Below are 16,764 nucleotides of genomic sequence, written 5' to 3' on the forward strand. Positions count from 1 at the left end.
CATGTTTGCTTAATCCTAGTAGATGAGACTTGCTTTTGATCTTTTCATTTTTTAGCAGCATTACTGAAAGGAAACACCCCTTGACAATGATATTGGAGATGACAACCTATTTCTTCTCCCACCCCAAAGACGGAAAACCCCAAGGCTTGTGTTATAAGGATTCATTTTGTCCCATCTCAGCACACTCCAAATGTAAATCACTTTCACCTTTCTCCTTCTAGGTTAAAATCATGCCCTCATCTTTGGTGGAATTTGATGCTGGAAGAGAATTTGGCTTGATCTTTGCAACTCACTGGGGGAATGACTAAACCAGTGGATGAACTGGAAGCTATTTCATGTGTTTTAGGTCACTGGGATTTAGGAATAATGAGTACAATCTTAGCAGGGATTATTAAGAGTTGGTATCTATTTCCACATATGTGAATGAATTAGGATGTGTTCTTAGGTTCCACCTCAACTTTAAAATGGAGTGGAGGATTTTTTTTAAACTCATAGGGTTTCTTTTTGTGATATGTTTTAGTTTGGTGGAAAGTCAAGGTGTCCTCAAAGCAGCAAAATGCATAGTCTATTGTCTTGCAAAGAGTGAGAACTTAATATCACATGTTTGATGTGAATTATGAGGGAAGCCCACAGCTTAGAGATATACTAACTGAGATGGGTACCAGGTATCTGTTCATCATCTCTCTTGGAAAGTTTGTATGTTTGCATAATTTGGGCTTTCATGGATGAGTCCTTATAACCTAACTTTTGTAGCAAATAAAAAATATTTTACTTCTTGAGACTGAGGACTTAATTTCTAATGCTAAGTTGTTTGGGAGCTGGTAGCTCTGTCTTCAGCCAATGTTATGAGGCAAATTGACAGGGAGAGGTGGTCATGGTGTAACTGCAGACAAATGTCCTCTAGCCTGTGTCAGGTTTTACTCTTCTCTGAGTTCAGTATTAATTATTTAAATTATTTACCATGGGTTTTTATTTATATTGCTATCACATGACATTTATTTTGGCAAGACATTTATTTTGGCATCTGATGTCTTCTTGAGAACTGGTTCAGAGCTTTCAGGGGCTAAAGTCTGAATTAGAAATGTTGTATGTTCCTTTCATGCCTGTGATGGGTGAGGTTCTAATGTTTCCACTTGAAGCTACAGAGTAGGAGAGATTAAGAGAAGGATTGGACCCTATTTGATATATAATGTGATCATTGCTAGAGGGGAAACTGGATGTTAATTTTGGGAACCTCAATTTGTGTTGGAAATATTGCAGAATAAAATAGTATTTTCTCACACCAGTATTTCCTGTTCAGTTGGGACTGGGTATGGTAATGATAAAAGTATATCCATATTTCTGAAGCATATTCGGGTTCATATAGGACATTTTAAACATGTGATTAAAGATAATTTGATTTTAGTTAACAAGAAATAATTAGGAGTCGTGTGCTATTAATAGTTTCCACATTTGAAATGCAGAGAAATAAACTATCAAGAGAGACAAAAGGAGAGAGGCTAGGCCCCCACTAAGGAGGACCAGGGGGATGTGTGGCATGTCCTGGCGTCCTACCCCGTTACTCTCCCATCTCTGCTTCCTTGCCTTGGATGTATCCACTCTCAGGTGGTTTCTGTTTGCAACTTCTCTTCGGAAAACCCAGACATTCTCATAGCTGAACAATCAACTCCACCCAGGCAATTCCTTTACCTATACATCTAAGCCTCACCTCAACCTAAGTATCAGTGTCTAACCTCCAGCTGTTACTGATGTTCCCATTTGAGTATACCACGGCCATTCCTAAGTCAGCTTGCCCAAAACCATACTCAGGGGTTTCTCATACACACTCGCCACCACGCCTGAGTCCCCTGGCTCTGTCACAGGCATATTTCGAAAGAGTCCTCACATCTTCCCTGTATTTTTCATTTCACCTTTAGTCTAGACCATCATTACTTCCTCCTGCCGTATTGCTGCCAATTCCAAGAAAGTTATTTGACCTTTAGTGTAACTTTAAAGAGATACTTGACAATAATTCATATTGTAAAATTGAATGCATTTTTTTAAAAAGTGAAAACTAACTGAAATATTTAAAAGTTAAAAAAAATGTGTACCTGAAGCTGTTTGCCTCTCGTTTGTGGTTAAGCTAAAAGTTCCTCCAAATATTAGCATGGTTAAAAGTTAGAGAGGTTGGTGTGGAACATCATGAGTATAAAAGGGGAGTGTATTTGCAAGTTTTATAAACACAGCATCGTGCCATATTGTACTGCAACCACATGTGGTCAGTCAGATCCTGGTTCTATAACATTCTATAAAAGGAATGGATCTAAAAGGACCGAGGGGTGTGTGTGTGTGTGTGTGTGTGTGTGTGTGTGTATGTGTGTAGGGGGTGGGGTGGGGCACAAAAAATGATGGGAAAGAAACCAAAATTAGCCAAAAATGCAGCAGAGTCCCCCTGCAGCTGGCTCAGACGCAGCCTGTGAGGCTACTTCTTTGGCCTGGCCCTGCTTTCCCATCAGGCGGCCTTACTGTAGCTGAAAATTAGTCCAATTGAATTATTTGGCTGGGGTAATTCTCACTAAAACAATTACAGAGCTCAGCTTTAAGGACTGAGAAAAGGGCAGCTTTTTCCCAGCAAGGGACTTTCTCCTGAGGGTGATTTTTCGGTTCCAGGTTGGGTTGAGATCTCAGCTTGTTTAAATCGCTTCTTACCTGTCCAGAGGCAGGCAAGCCAGGCTGGGATTTCAAGGTATTAACTCAATGGAATCACGACATTGAATGGATACTCTCCTCCGAAGGAATTGTTTTCCAGCTGTGAGTAATTCAAGACTTCTAATGCGCCAGACAGGCACACAGAGGCGGGGTGTGTACCTGGGCACAGGAGGCCCGTGCATCTGCAGAGGAAGCTCACACTGTCCTTTGTGAGGCCCTGCATTAATACTCCCAAAGGCATGCAGGAAAACATATCTGTTTTTTGGGCCAGATTAAAACAAAATGACTAAAAGATGAAGCTTCCGTTCTAGGCAGAAAACAGCACTCCTATTTGGAAAATTGGACCAAATGTTAGATTCAGCGAGCATCTGCGGCTAAGTCACTTACCTGGGCCCCTCGCAGAGATGTGAAACAAACTGACATTGTAAAAAGAGCAAAGGAAAATAATATAATAGTTGCAAGAAACCGTCTCTGCCTCCATCATCTCATAAATCCAGGTGAACATTAAGTACGGTTAGGAGCAGGTATGGGAGTGATTTACTCTGGGAACTGTGCTGTAGCATTTGTGTGTTGTTAAGTTATTTCCATACTGAAAAGTCTGAGGCCAGGAACTGGGATTCCGAGCATTCCTCCCGTCCATATTTCCAGCACGTTTGCTGTCAACTCAAACCTGGGGCGTGATGACTGATTTTAGCATCAGAGCCATGCAGGGACATTTTCCTTGTTCTTCACCCAACACCACCAAAGTCCAGAGACCTAGGAAAGTTTGTGAAATGGAATTTTGTCCCCTGAGTTACTTGTACACACGTTCCTCCACTTTTTGGAACTAGCTGTTCTGGGGACGCTGAGGGGCTTACAAGTTGGTTGAGTTGGAGATGAGGCCAGGCTGTTTCCCTTGGGTAGCCATGCACAGCGTCACCTGCTTGCGTCTCCAGTGCCCAGTGGGATCTCTCTTGTAGGCTTCTCCAGATCATTGGTGGGTTTCCCTTTGTGCTTTGCATTCTGGGATATTAAAGGCTATTGTTCAGTGTGTTAGAACCTGTGACTGTTCTATGTGACAAGTCCAGTTCTCGTGTTTGGCTCTTGAGTAAAGTGGAACTCCAAAAGGACTTCATTCTCACCATATCCTCTAAAGCACAAATTTTCTAATAAAACTCACTGGCTACTGGCAAGACAAGACCACTGTGTAAGATGACATTTTGGCCTTTGACTTGAAGGCAAATGTGAGCTATTTCATTTGCAAGTTTTGCAACTAGGAGGAGGGATGTCCCATGTGCAAGCTTTCCTTTCAGTGTCTGGCACGGTGGGGGCCAGAGGCTCCCCGGGCCTCTCTGTGAAGTGAGGACTTCACATTTTGGATTTAGTGTGGCTCCAGCCAGAGGCGTCCTTGAGATCTAAGTTACGTGTGGAATACACCATCTGTTCTATGAAAACTTTGAAAGTTGATCACAGTGCTGACCAAATCCTGCCTGAGTCGGTGCCGGGCACAGCGTTTTTCTGTGGCTTTATGTTTGGGTGGGGGCTTATTTAGGCTCTGCAAACAGTCATCTCCCCAAAGAAAAAAAAGCAGTCATGTTTCGTGTGAATGTCGGGCTGATTGACTACAGATGATTCGGCACTGGGCATTTTGAATCATAGCCGCTCTCAAAGAAGTTATCCCCTTCCTGGCTTCTCCCGGGATGATTTGTTATGCACAGAGCTTAGAAACTTTCCCTGAGGATTTATGAATGTAAGGTTATTGCTGGATTTGTTGGCACGGTTGGCCCAGGCATTCCTATCCTTTGCTCTTTAACTAGAGCAACAGGGGCTTCGGGTAAGGAAGCCTGGGATGCTCAGTGCTCTAGAATGTCGGGTGCGTGTGAGCCCCACCCTCGTAGCCCACTTGGTTGGTTTCCAAATGGCTGGAAGGGAACAAGATGGTCCAGAATTCTGGCAGGCCTTTTGCAGCGTGATGTGCCAACGAGCTCTTTCCTTGCTGCTGAAAATGGCCTCCCAGCACGTCCTGGGCTATTCGCAAGAGCTCAGGTGTGGAGTGTGGAGAAGTGTTGTGGATTGTCGTCCGAATTCAGGACGAGGGCAAGCAATCAACTCCATTTCATCGTTCTCTAAAAGTCACACATGACTGTATTTTCTCACCAGTAAAATGGACCTTTTAACAACCCTAAAGTTATAAACATAGGTAGTTGGAACATATTGAAATCTGAAGAATAGAAATTAAAACCATATCCTAGGTAGAGGGTGTTAGAGTCACATATCACACTGCAACATGTCGCTGCGGATGTTCTTTCTGATGTTGACTGTAAGAAGTGTCCAGAAAGGGGCCTTGGGAACAGGAATTCAGACTCCACATTCACAGAGACAGTACAACAGTTATGGCATCGCCACCTGAAAGGGGCGTCTTTTTCCTGCATATCAGGAGTAGAGGAATAACTCCTCATTCCAGATCTCTGCCAGGATTTTTCCCTTTATTTGTATTATAATAATGCACACGTGTATACATATTTTAGGCAAAGTGGGCAATTCAAGCTTTGGGAATGAATTCTTGCCAATTTCTAGAAAGTTCTGGCAGGCATTCTGATCATTTATGAGAATTGCTTACAATGTCCAATTCATCACCAGGCAACACCTGCTGCCCTCTGGTTGTGAAGATCGCACGACTGATTTGCCCATCAGCTGGGTGTGAACTTAGAGTTGATTTACCATTAATGGTGATGGATTTGCATGAATCCAAACACACATGGCCTCCCATGGACCTCTTTCTGACCAGGGGCACATATTGCAAGACAGCTGGCCAGAGCCAGGGGTGCAGTCTGTGATGGCGGGAGAGAGGAGCTACTTTGACCTCATTAAGACAGTCCTTCTAATTGAGTGCAACCGTCACACACGACAAGTACCCAGTGCTGCAGCCCTGATACAATGTACTGGTATATTTTGCAGGGAAAATATCTGTTAAGAACACTGATGGATATTTTCTCTTCTGAGAAATGGAAATGTTATTTTCTCTTCTGAGATTTTACATTTTTGCCCTTCCTAAATTCTATTGCCTTTTCACAAAACCTATGATGCCAAACAAACATATCTAAATCATGTCATAGTGGTTTGTTGTTGTAAAAAAGCATTGAGGTCTCACATTTGTGCTTTGCACCAAACTGAAAATGGATGTGTGGAGAAATGCCCAAGAAGCTCATATAGCAAGGGGGACAGATGTATCTCCGATCTTTGCATCTGGGTTGGTGCTAGCAGGGAGAGTGTGAATGGTGCTTGGGTGTATGCTAGGAGTGGCTTGGGAAGAACCTACCCACTGAAATACTTTGTTTGGTTTCTTTGTGGGATTTATTTAGTTCCTCCTCCTAGATTACTGGCTTTTTAAAATCAAGGGGTGAATAAGTATTGCTCCAGCAGAGCCACGTTCCTTCAGTGTGAACTAGTTGACTCAGGGCAATTTTTAAATATCAGTTTACAACTTGCTGTGTTCACACACTTTTACCCAGTTCCTCTTGTTAATTTCTAAGTCATGGCACTTGCTTCCTCATCCTCGCGCTCAGGCCCCCTCCTCTCAGGTTTGCCCCCGAGACCATGTGACATGTTAGCCAGGCAGGGGAATGGGAATCCAAACCGGGATGACTAATATTTACAGTCCCCGTTCCTATCCATAGAAAAGAAGAAAGGCCTAGTCTGATTTTCAAAGTGGTCCCCACTGCCTACCACTCCCTGGCAGAGGGAACTTGCTCCTCCGGCCAAATCCCTTTCCCAGCAGCTGTTTGGTGATTCTGTGTCACTGGGCTGACTGTAAAATCAGGCATAGCCTTTTAATTACCTGTTCATATTTCAGCAGTGCCGAGCTCTGTGGCACGGAGAGGGGGGATAAGCCTTCATTGTAATGGATTTTTAGTAAGACTATCTCTGAGATAAGAGTCCTAAATCTTGGCAGTCTCTTCGGAGCACACACTTTGTGATTGTACACCAATTCCCGGCTCCCCAGAGCTGAGTTGCAAATGGAGTGCAGCGTACAGGGCTGGGTAATAAGATACCGCAGATACATTTTAGAGCAAGGTGCACTTTTGCTTTATTTATGAAGATAGACATGCTGGTTGAGGGCTTAATCACAGCTGATAAATCATTTTAAGAAAGCCTATTAGAACCATATGCTGATTTTTTGCATTAATATAGTGTGTCTGTTTCCAGTCTAATAAGACAGGGTTTTTTTTTCTCATGTGCTCTGGGTCTCTCCAGTGTAGACTATTTATCTGTTTAAGTGGTATCACTTGTGTGGGAGCATTTATCTCTTTAAGCGGGACCGTTAATAAAAGAAGGCGAAAGGAAACGGGGAAGGAAAACTGAGTGAAGGTGCCCATTGCACAGGGTCTGTGTGTGTGCATGTGTGTGCATGTGTGTGTGTCTGTGCGTGTGTGTGTCTGTGTGTGTGTGTTTATGGTATTACAAAGGAAAGAGTCAAAAAGCTGAGAACAGGAAACATCTCAATTAGAGTTTCGGAAGGCCATGGATTGGTCTTCACTTGGCATAAGGTAGTCATTTCAGCCCAGGTGGTTATAATACTGTAGTGAAAGATTATCTGCATTTGGAGGGGGGGTGAGCATTGACATTTTGGTTACCTCACTTCTCCCCAAGCTAGCGGAGGTCTGCCCCAAGAACAGGTCCCAAGGCTCTTTAATGAGAGCCATATTGGGGCTCCGAGTCTGAGCCAAGCTCTGTTTATCACTAATTGCAGGGGTGCCTTACAGATCTTTTCTATTATTTCCTGATTATACCCCTGCTCTTTTTATTATCTTGCCAAAATTCAAACAGTAATAATTGCATGATTTATTGTTTATTTATAACCCTTCTACTGCTTCAATCCCTGTATTTAATAGATTTTTAAAACAGCAATAGCTTTTACTAAATGACTGGATTTTTTTTCCCCGTTCTATAGAGAAGTCATGTATCTGTGAATCTCACTTGGCATTCTGCAAAGCACTGCCATGGTACTTCTTCCCCAGAATGCTGTGTCTCTGACCATATACGTGAGGCCTGGTTTTTAGTGCACAGAGTTTGTGTGCCAGGAGAATGTTTTAGGAAAGGATATTAATTTATCCTTTAGGATTACATCCAGGTTGAATTATACGATTCCTAAGTTTCTTTCCAACTCACAGTTTCCAAGAGAAAGATAAATGAAAAGCCCATTTTATACACATTTAGACATAGTGGGGAAATAGGACACCAAATTATTAGAATTGAGGTTACAAACTAGTACTAATAAAATTCACTATCATTCACTGGGCTCCTACTATTTGTCAGGCACTGTTCTAAAAGTTTTGTTTATATTATTCCCTGATCATCACAAAAGCCCTCTAAGATAGATGTGTTTACCCCCATATACATAACAAGTTAAAGCTTAAGAGTTTAAATAATTTGCTGAAAGTCACAAAGCTAGGAAGTCGCAGATCCAGTATTTGTATATAAGCTTGTTTGCTGGAAAACTCATGTGTTTCCCACTACTTCTGACAGTCTTTCCTTCCTTCCCTCTTTCCTTCCTTCCTTCTTTCCTTCCCTCCCTCCGTTTCTTTCTCTTTTCTTTTCCCTTCTCTTTCTTTCTTTCTTTCTTTCTTTCTTTCTTTCTTTCTTTCTTTCTTTCTTTCTTTCTTTCTTTCTTTCTTTCTTTCTTTCTTTCTTTCTTTTTCTCTCTCTCTCTCTTTTCTTTCTTTCTTCTTTTTTTCTCATGTGTGTTTTACTATAATTTCCTTTTTAAAAAATGTCCAGTGGAAGCTTTGCAAAACATAAAGCCATGCTTGACCTCCACAAATACATGAAAACATCTTCACTGCAACCACTATATCCTGGTCTTTAAAAAGCCCTTCCATTCCAAGTCACTGCAAAGATCTAAAAAATTAAAAAAAAAAAAAAAGTAGTCCTCCCTAAGGCTTCTATAGAGCTTCCAGTCTTACCTGGGGATTCTGGGGACAGTATGGATGGCCCTGAAACCTATGAATAAAAGGCAGCTTGCTCTTCATAATGCATTTTTCAATGCCACCAAAGGCATGTGATCCACCACAACTGCCCTGCTCACCAAAATGTGTTAACCCCAGTTCCAAACCAGGCACGGGAACCATCTCATCCCTAGTGTTCTATGAGTGATGTCTACTTGATGTGAGACACCTCCTTCCACGCCTGGACCTAGTGACTGCTGCCTTCCTAGAGCACATGAACGTTTGTTAAGTGAAGATATATTTGGAGCTTATGTTAGGTTCTAGTAATGTCTACTTGAATGCCTGCCTTGAGGAGAGCGTGCTTAGGAGAGCACTGCTCTGGGTCTCTTAGGGAACAGCCTTGGGATTCTGGATGTTGCCACACCAGTATTTTGGGGTGTCATAAGAGTTTTGGCAGTAAGATAAAGATTAATCACTGTGGTCAGTATTGTATGTTTAAATGTTGTATCTTAAAGGAACCTTTGCCATGCACGCTCCCTCTACCCCCAGCATCCACCCCTGGGAATCTTTCCATTATGTCCTCCCAATTCAATCAAATAAACGTTTATTGACAGCTTAATATGTCCCAGGTGCAGTGCCAGGTGGGCCAGGTGCCAAGGCTACATTCTAGTCGGGGAACTGCTAGTGATATGGGGGCAAGTGTGGCTTTCTTTTTTTTTTTTTTGAGACAGAGTCTCACTCTGTTGCCCGGGCTAGAGTGCCATGGCGTCAGCCTAGCTCACAGCAACCTCAAACTCCTGGGCTCAAGCGATCCTCCTGCCTCAGCCTCTCGAGTAGCTGGGACTACAGCCAGGCGCCACCATGCCTGGCTAATTTTTCCTATATATATATTTTTAGCTGTCCATATAGTTTCTTTCTATTTTTAGTAGAGACGGGGTCTCGCTCTTGCTCAGGCTGGTCTCGAACTCCTGAGCTCACACAATCCGCCCGCCTCGGCCTCCCAAGTGCTAGGATTACAGGCTTGAGCCACCAGGCCCCGCCAAGTGTGGCTTTCTTGATGGGTCGTAAGCACTTCTGGGATCGTGTGTACAGTAGAAATAGCAATGGCTGTGGCTACTCAGTTTAGTATTCTTTATGATCTGACCTCAGCTTAATTTTCCAGTTTCCTTTCCCATTTGTCTCCCATGTCTTTTCTGCTCCCAGAAAATGGAATAAGCCACCTTTCTCTAAACCTATCTGTGGCTTTACTGCCTTGCTGTGCTTGCACATACAGTTCTCCTGCAAGGTCTGCTCCTCGCAACCTTTGACCAAATCTAACCCATTCATGAAAGCCCATGTCACATGCCACCTCCATGAAACCTTCTCTGTCCCCTCTCACTTGGTGCCATCTTGGCCTTCCCTGACTCCCACGATGCTTTCTCAGCACTTCTTATGGCACATCTAACTTCCTACCTTGTGTTTTGGTATTTGCTGAATCTGCCCCCCAGCACTTATCACAGGGCTCTGCCTGTCCCCATCTGTCATTCTCAGCACCATTGCCTCACATGTGGAAGAAGTCACATGAGGAATTATTGGAAGGAGTGAACAAATGAGCATGAATGAGTGGATGAATGTCCTTACCTCACAGGATTACATTACCTAGTTTATCTGAGACAAGGAGAATTAAAATGCTTTCTACCTCTGAGATAAGACATCTCTTAAGCAGTTCCAGTATCCATTTTCTTTTCACAAAATTTGCTAATTTGTGAAGGAGCTGGGATTACCAAGGATGAAAAATGCCCCATAACACAATTATTGGTTAATAGCCATACTAGGTAAAGAATCTTGAATTGAAAGCAAGAGGCTTTGAATTAGAACAAAGTTTTTTTGTGTATGTGTTTTCTTTTTTACTTAATTTTTAAATTAATACATAATATTTGTACATATTAATGGGGTACATGTAATATACTGATACATGTATAGAATGTGTGATGATCAAGCCGGGAGAGTTAGGATGTCCATCACCTTGAACATTTATCATTTCTTTGTTTTGGGAACATTTCAAATCTTCTAGCTATTATATTTTGAAATATACAATATATTGTTGTTAACTATAGTCACCCTACTGTGCTATTGAGCACTAGAACTTATTCCTTCTACCTAATTGTATGTTTGTATCCATTATACAACCTTTCTTCATCCCCGAGTGCCTTCCCAGGCTCTGGTAACTATCATCCTACTCTCTACCTCCGTGAGACCAACTTTTTTAGCTGCCACATATGAGTAAGAACGTGCGATATTTGTCTTTCTGTGCCTGGCTTATTTAACTTAACATAATGACCTGGAGGTCATTATGGAACCTGGAGGTTCCAACCATGTTGCTGCAAATGACAGGATTTCATTCTTTTTATGGTTAAATAGTATTCCATTGTGCATATATACCACATTTTCTTTATCTATTTATTTGTGGACATTTAGGTTGATACCATATCTTGGCTATTGTGAATAATCCAGCAATAAACATGGGGGGCCCGGTATTTCTTTATTATACTGATTTCCTTTCCTTTGGATAAATACTCAGTAGTGGGATTGCTGACTCTTGGGGTAGTTCTATTTTTAGCTTTTTGAGAAATCTTCATACTATTTTCTGTAATGGCTGTACTAATTTACATTCCCACCAACAATGTATAAGAGTTCCATTTTCTTCACATCCTTGCCAGAATTTGTTAATTTTTGTCTTTTTGATAATGGCCATTCTAACTGGGGTGAGATGGTGTCTCGTTGTGATTTTTATTTGCATTTCCCTGGTGATTAGTGATGTTGAGAATTTTTTTTGTACACCTGTTGGCCATTTGTATGTCTTCTCATTGGAATACAATAACGTATCACTCGGGACACGGGCACTTATAATAAAGTGTGACAAATGTTTTGTGCCATAATACAAAAGAGCTAAGCTAAAAACTTCCTAACCCAGTATTGTGTGTGTGTGTGTGTGTGTGTGTGTGTGTGTATGTGTGTGTGCGCATGTGCATGGTAGGGAGAGTGGTAGGTATCAATAATAGGTCTTGGTTAAGTAAACTAACATTATTAGCCTCAGTCTTTTATCCATACAACGGCGATAATAATTACTTATCTCATACTATGTTGTCAATGATAAAATAAAACTCATAGATAAAGTACTGTAGCCTGTATGCAGTGGTTCTCAATAATTCTTATTCTCTTTCCCTTCGCTGTACGTATGTCTACCCAAGGATCAGCAGCTGCTGAAATTTCAGTGCCAAATCTGGGATGGGAAATTAGGCAAGTACTCTATGCTCATAATTTTTCCTGGATTTTAGGTGGAAGTTGTGACTCAGAAATCCCTTTCATCAGTGCAGTAGGCCCAGAGACTAAAGCCTTCCAAAGGCTCTAGTCCAAACTCAGAGATGGGTTTAGCGTCTATGATCCATACCAAGCAGCAGATAATCTTTCTGTTGTTACAGGTGATTATTATATAAATCAAAAGTCTGAGGGCTTCCCAAAAGTTTCCCTTCACAACCCAGGTAATTCAGTTCACCCAATATTTATTTTTAGAAAGGTTTGGCAGATGTTAGTTAGGCCGACTTCCAGGTCAGAAAAAAATGTTCAAGGATAACTTGTTCAGAGCAATAGAAGTCCCCGTGGGACAAATCGAAATGAAACCTTAACATCTTTAGCACACATTCTTATATTCCTCAGTTACTTATCCTCAAAACTGTTGATCCTGCTCATACCATCTCACTTTGCCATCTTTGGCATTTGAGAAACTTCCTGGAAAAACATGCTTCTCTTATGGTGTCTGGGTATTTAGGATCACCAGAGTTTTGGTTGCTGCAGAACCTTGCTGGGAAAGAAAAATAAACCCTTGCTTTGGGCAGATCTACCCTCAAAGCAGAGTTCATGGTTTAGGCAAGTTTGACCTGACTGGAAAAATGAGACTGTGTGGCTACATGGACTGGCCGCGCTAAGAAGTTCCAAGGCCAGCTGTGCACAAAAGAGGTGCTGCCTGACTGCTAATCCTGGTCCTTCTGGGAGAGGAGGTCCAGGAGAGGATACTGGTCCATGCACAGCCCAAATCAGCTTGGAGCAAAACCTCTCAACTACACAGTTCATTCATTTTTCTTTTCTTTTCTTTCTTTCTTTCTTTTTTTTTTTGTCACAAATGTTACAGATCCAGTGCGGCCCTTCATTCTGTACTTGTGGTATTTAATTCCTCCATCTTTTATTACTCCTGTGACAACAGGTGCATAACATCTGGACATGATGTACTCTACACCCCTTATCCAGAGTGGGTAAACTGTGAAATATTAAACCAAGGGTGGTCAACAGAATCTTGACTTTTCCACCATGTATCAGAGGAGGGTAGCTCATCAGGGAATTAGAGCTGAGATATGACATTTACCCTGGCCTTTTTTTTGTGAAAATCTGATTAGTTGCAGTGAGGCATGCCTAAATGGGTTTTTCTGACTTCCAGGACCTAGTTTGGGTCCATCACAACCACAATTTCTATCACCCCTTCCTAAGTGAAGGTTGAAGGACCAACTCTCTGCCCCCAGTAAGAGCCTATCCTCCTGTTGTTCATTTTGTTCCTGGAATTGAATGTCCAAAGGCCAGTGCCGCACAACTACTTCTGTCTCAGTGCTTACCAACATGCCTTCTTTGGAACACTACCCCTGAGAAATATGCCACATCAGAATTACCAGCATTACCTGGAACCTTGCTAAAAATACAAATTCTATATCCCCACCCTAGACAGATACAGTAAGTTTGGCATGTGGCAAGTTCCCAGGTGGCACTGATGCTGCTGGTCTAAAAATCTCTTGTCAAATATGTTCACATTTTATTTAATATTATCCCTTGAAGCCAAGATCCCATGGAACCTTCTTTGCACCACTGTAATGGAGAGAGCTTGAGATATTCAGATTTACTGTCTACGTGGCCTTACCGTGTCACTTATCCGAGCCTCCGTTTTCATCTACCTTGCAAAGTTGTAGTGAGATTTAGGCATAATTACATGTAAGGGTCCAGCACATTGCCTTGCACATAGAAAATACTTCCTAAATGGAAAACTTGTTGTGTTTAGTTCAAGTCAGAGCTATGTTGACATTTGCTGCACCCATACTCTCTTGGAACGTACTGACACTTCAAGCCACTTTGAAGATTTCTTGCAACTTGGAGTCCATAACTTCTACCTGTCTGCAAGTGAGTAGGTCTTTCTGATACAGGCTATGATTGTCACCTTTATTGTTCTGTAATTGTCAAGGGGAATATTTCACAATGAAGAAAAACAGCCAGCAGGATAGTTTTTGAGGATGCTATGCCATCAAGAGTGCTTAGCATTTCAATTCCAAATGATGTAAAAGCAGTTTGTAAGCTTTAATGTGCTATAAAAACAATCACTCGTGATTATAATTGTTATTACCTTAAGCAATGTTTTAGGTTTTTAAATAAAGGCTTGCCATTGCAGCATAGGTGTGTTTCACTTTTCAAAGAAGAATATGATATTTCTTTTCCGTTTTTGGCCATCCTCTGACCATTATTTCAGAATCTCTTTAGGGCCTTCCACAACTTTAGGGCTATTCTGACCCTGTCGCTTTAAGGCTGGACCTCAGATAGGTAGTAAGAAGGTAGAATGTCACATGACTTTGCAATAAGTCCCCAAAACCGAGGAAACACCCAAGTCCGTCTCAGGCAACAAACTTGGAGGTGGGGGAATGTGATTTATGAGGAGAAGCAACAGGATTCTGGTCCTTCTACAGGAACAATTCTACAGCTATGGTCTGGAGCACATGACTGATCTCTGTTGCATATTCCTGTGGCGTGCTGGGTACATCTGGAGGTTCCAGGCACCAGCTGGCCTCCCAGAAGGAGCTGGGCTCCAATCTTTCCACCCCAGAACACAAGGGAGAAGTCCCCGACTATGGCGCTCAGCTGATGCACTGCTCAGGCAGTGCCAGATGCCCCGAAGGAGAAGCTGGGGGCAGGAAGGACTTTCCTGCATGGCTCCTTCCAAGGACCCTGTTGGCAGGCAAAAAAGGGTGGACCAGGAAAGTAGGGAAGGAGTGAGGCAAGGGAAAGAAAATCACAGATGTCCCAAGTTTCCACAATTTTATCAAAAAATTTTCCATGACTCATCTTGTGACTTCTCCCCAAATTTAATATGATAAAACCACTGGCCTAAGTATAATTAAAGTGCAATTACCCAAGAGTGAGAGGATGGTGCATTTTGATCAACCCTTTCGTTCCCTTAGACACACAGTCCAAGGTGGGAAATAAAGAACAAAAATGTCTCCCTCCCTCCTTCCCAATCCAATCCCCTTGCTCCATGGCCCTCTGAGCGGGGGAGCAAATCCGAAGGCATCCCAGAATAGCTTCCTCTCACTCAAAAGTCGTGAAATCAAGCAAAAGCTGCACAGAGAGAGGTGGAGGACTGTCGCTTTTGGCTTGTTCATTTGTTTCCTCAACCCAACTTCAGGATATGTTTGGCTTCAACACACTTCTGCTTTACCTTTCCGTACATTCATCTGCCAGCAAAGTTGCTTTTCTGGATGGGATATTTGGGACACCTGACGATATCACTAGCTATAGTTTACTGAGCACCTACTACGTGCCAGGTGTCTTACGAAACTATCTCCTAGCCTCACAACAGCTCCAGGAGGCAGGTTTTTTTTTTTTATCACCTACAATTTTACTGACAAGAAATGAAACTCAGAAATTAATTTATTTGTTCTTAGTCACCCAGTGGCAGAGCAGGGATTTATACTCAAGACTGTCCAATTCCAAAGGTCTCCCCTGACACTGGAAGGAGCAGTGGTGACTACGACAGGAAGGAAAGCAGTTCAGACTTGCTGTTCTTGCTTTTGAATTCCTACGGACTGCTTGTCACGGACTCCCCATCCAACCGACATTGGTTTTCCTCCCCACGCCAGATAAGAAGCATCGCACTTGACCTGGCAGGTGTTGAAAGACAAGCTGCTGCATGCAGCTCACCGAAGGGGACCAGGTTCTCCATGGCTGTGACCTGGGAAGGTGCCGGGGTCCAGCTGAACCTCAATCCAGCTGCTCAGGGGCGGCTCGGGCTGCTGTCCAGAGCGCACGAAGCCACAGCCAATGTCAAGGGCTCCTAATGTCCAAGCAGGAAACTGCGACTGAAAAGCTGAAAAAACATATGATCCCATAAAAAGCCGCCTCTGGGGAAACAAGTCATTAGTCAGCCTTATTTATTTATTTTTCCTTCTTGCTGCAAAGTTCAATACATATGAAGCAGCTGTGATTATCATATAAAAGGCTATGCAAAATTGCCCTCCCTGGACGCTGCAGAAGAAAACTTTACCCTGGCCCTTGGCCACAGTTAGCTTTGTTTGTGTTCCTCAGATTCCGAGTCCTTTGACCACGGTTGTGATGGCCCAAGTCGAAGCACAAGTGTGTCTCAAAATAAACAACAGAGTTGAAACTCTCCAGAGTCCCCTCTCATCTCCACCCGCACGCCCGCCTTTTATCCTGTCCGAGGACGGAGGCGGGAGGACGGGGATGGCAGTGGCCTCATGAAGACAAGATCTTCTGCAGGAAAAATGTGCTTAATGAGCTTAGGAAAAACCTTGTGGTCATGAAATGTAATAAAATTTCCTCTTTCTTGGGTGAGATCAGCAAACCTTGACTGTCTATTCTGAGTACTTGCCAGTTTTACTTGGGAATGTGCTTTTTGAAGGTCAAAGGTTTTTTTTTTTTTTTTCAAGTGGGTGGCAGGAAAGAGGCACAATGTACTGTTTTGAGGAAAGCCCTGTGGTCATCCATGTATGCAATGTAACCCTGCCTGCGTGTCCTGTAGAGTCCTTTAGTCTCTAGGTTTTTTTTTTGTTTGTTTTCTTGCCATCTGTATTGTAATAGTTTCCCAGAGCTTCTGTAACAAAGTATCATAGACTAGGTGACTTAGGACAACAGAAATGTGTTGCCTCACGTTCCTGTAGGCTGGAAGTCCAAGAACAAGGTGTTGGCAAGGTTGGTTCCTTCTGAGAGCTGTGAAGGAGTCTGTTCCATGCCTCTGTCCTGGCTTCTGGCATTTTGCCGGTGATCTTTGGTGTCCCTTGGCTTGTAGATGCATCACCCAGCCTCTGCCTTCATGTTTAGATGGTGTTCTCCCTGTGTGTGTCTGGGT

At 42.7% G+C, this 16,764-nt stretch overlaps 1 protein-coding gene across 2 annotated transcripts in view; it reads left to right on the forward strand.

Moving 5' to 3' along the window:
• The window catches only part of LOC123647636 (cyclic AMP-responsive element-binding protein 5-like), a 147,082-nt gene that overhangs the window by 90,733 nt on the left and 39,585 nt on the right, over positions 1-16,764 (forward strand). Inside the window, exon 5 of one of the 2 annotated variants that reach the window (XM_045565249.1) lies at positions 15,984-16,158. The exons of the other annotated variant lie outside the window; for it this stretch is intronic. Within the exon in view, the coding sequence (XP_045421205.1) occupies positions 15,984-16,157 (174 nt within the window). The 3' untranslated portion in view covers position 16,158. Of the gene's footprint in view, positions 1-15,983; positions 16,159-16,764 lie in introns of those variants that run through there. 2 annotated transcript variants of the gene reach the window in all.

This window comes from Lemur catta, chromosome 11, assembly GCF_020740605.2.
Source record: "Lemur catta isolate mLemCat1 chromosome 11, mLemCat1.pri, whole genome shotgun sequence".
Taxonomy (NCBI): domain Eukaryota; kingdom Metazoa; phylum Chordata; class Mammalia; order Primates; family Lemuridae; genus Lemur; species Lemur catta.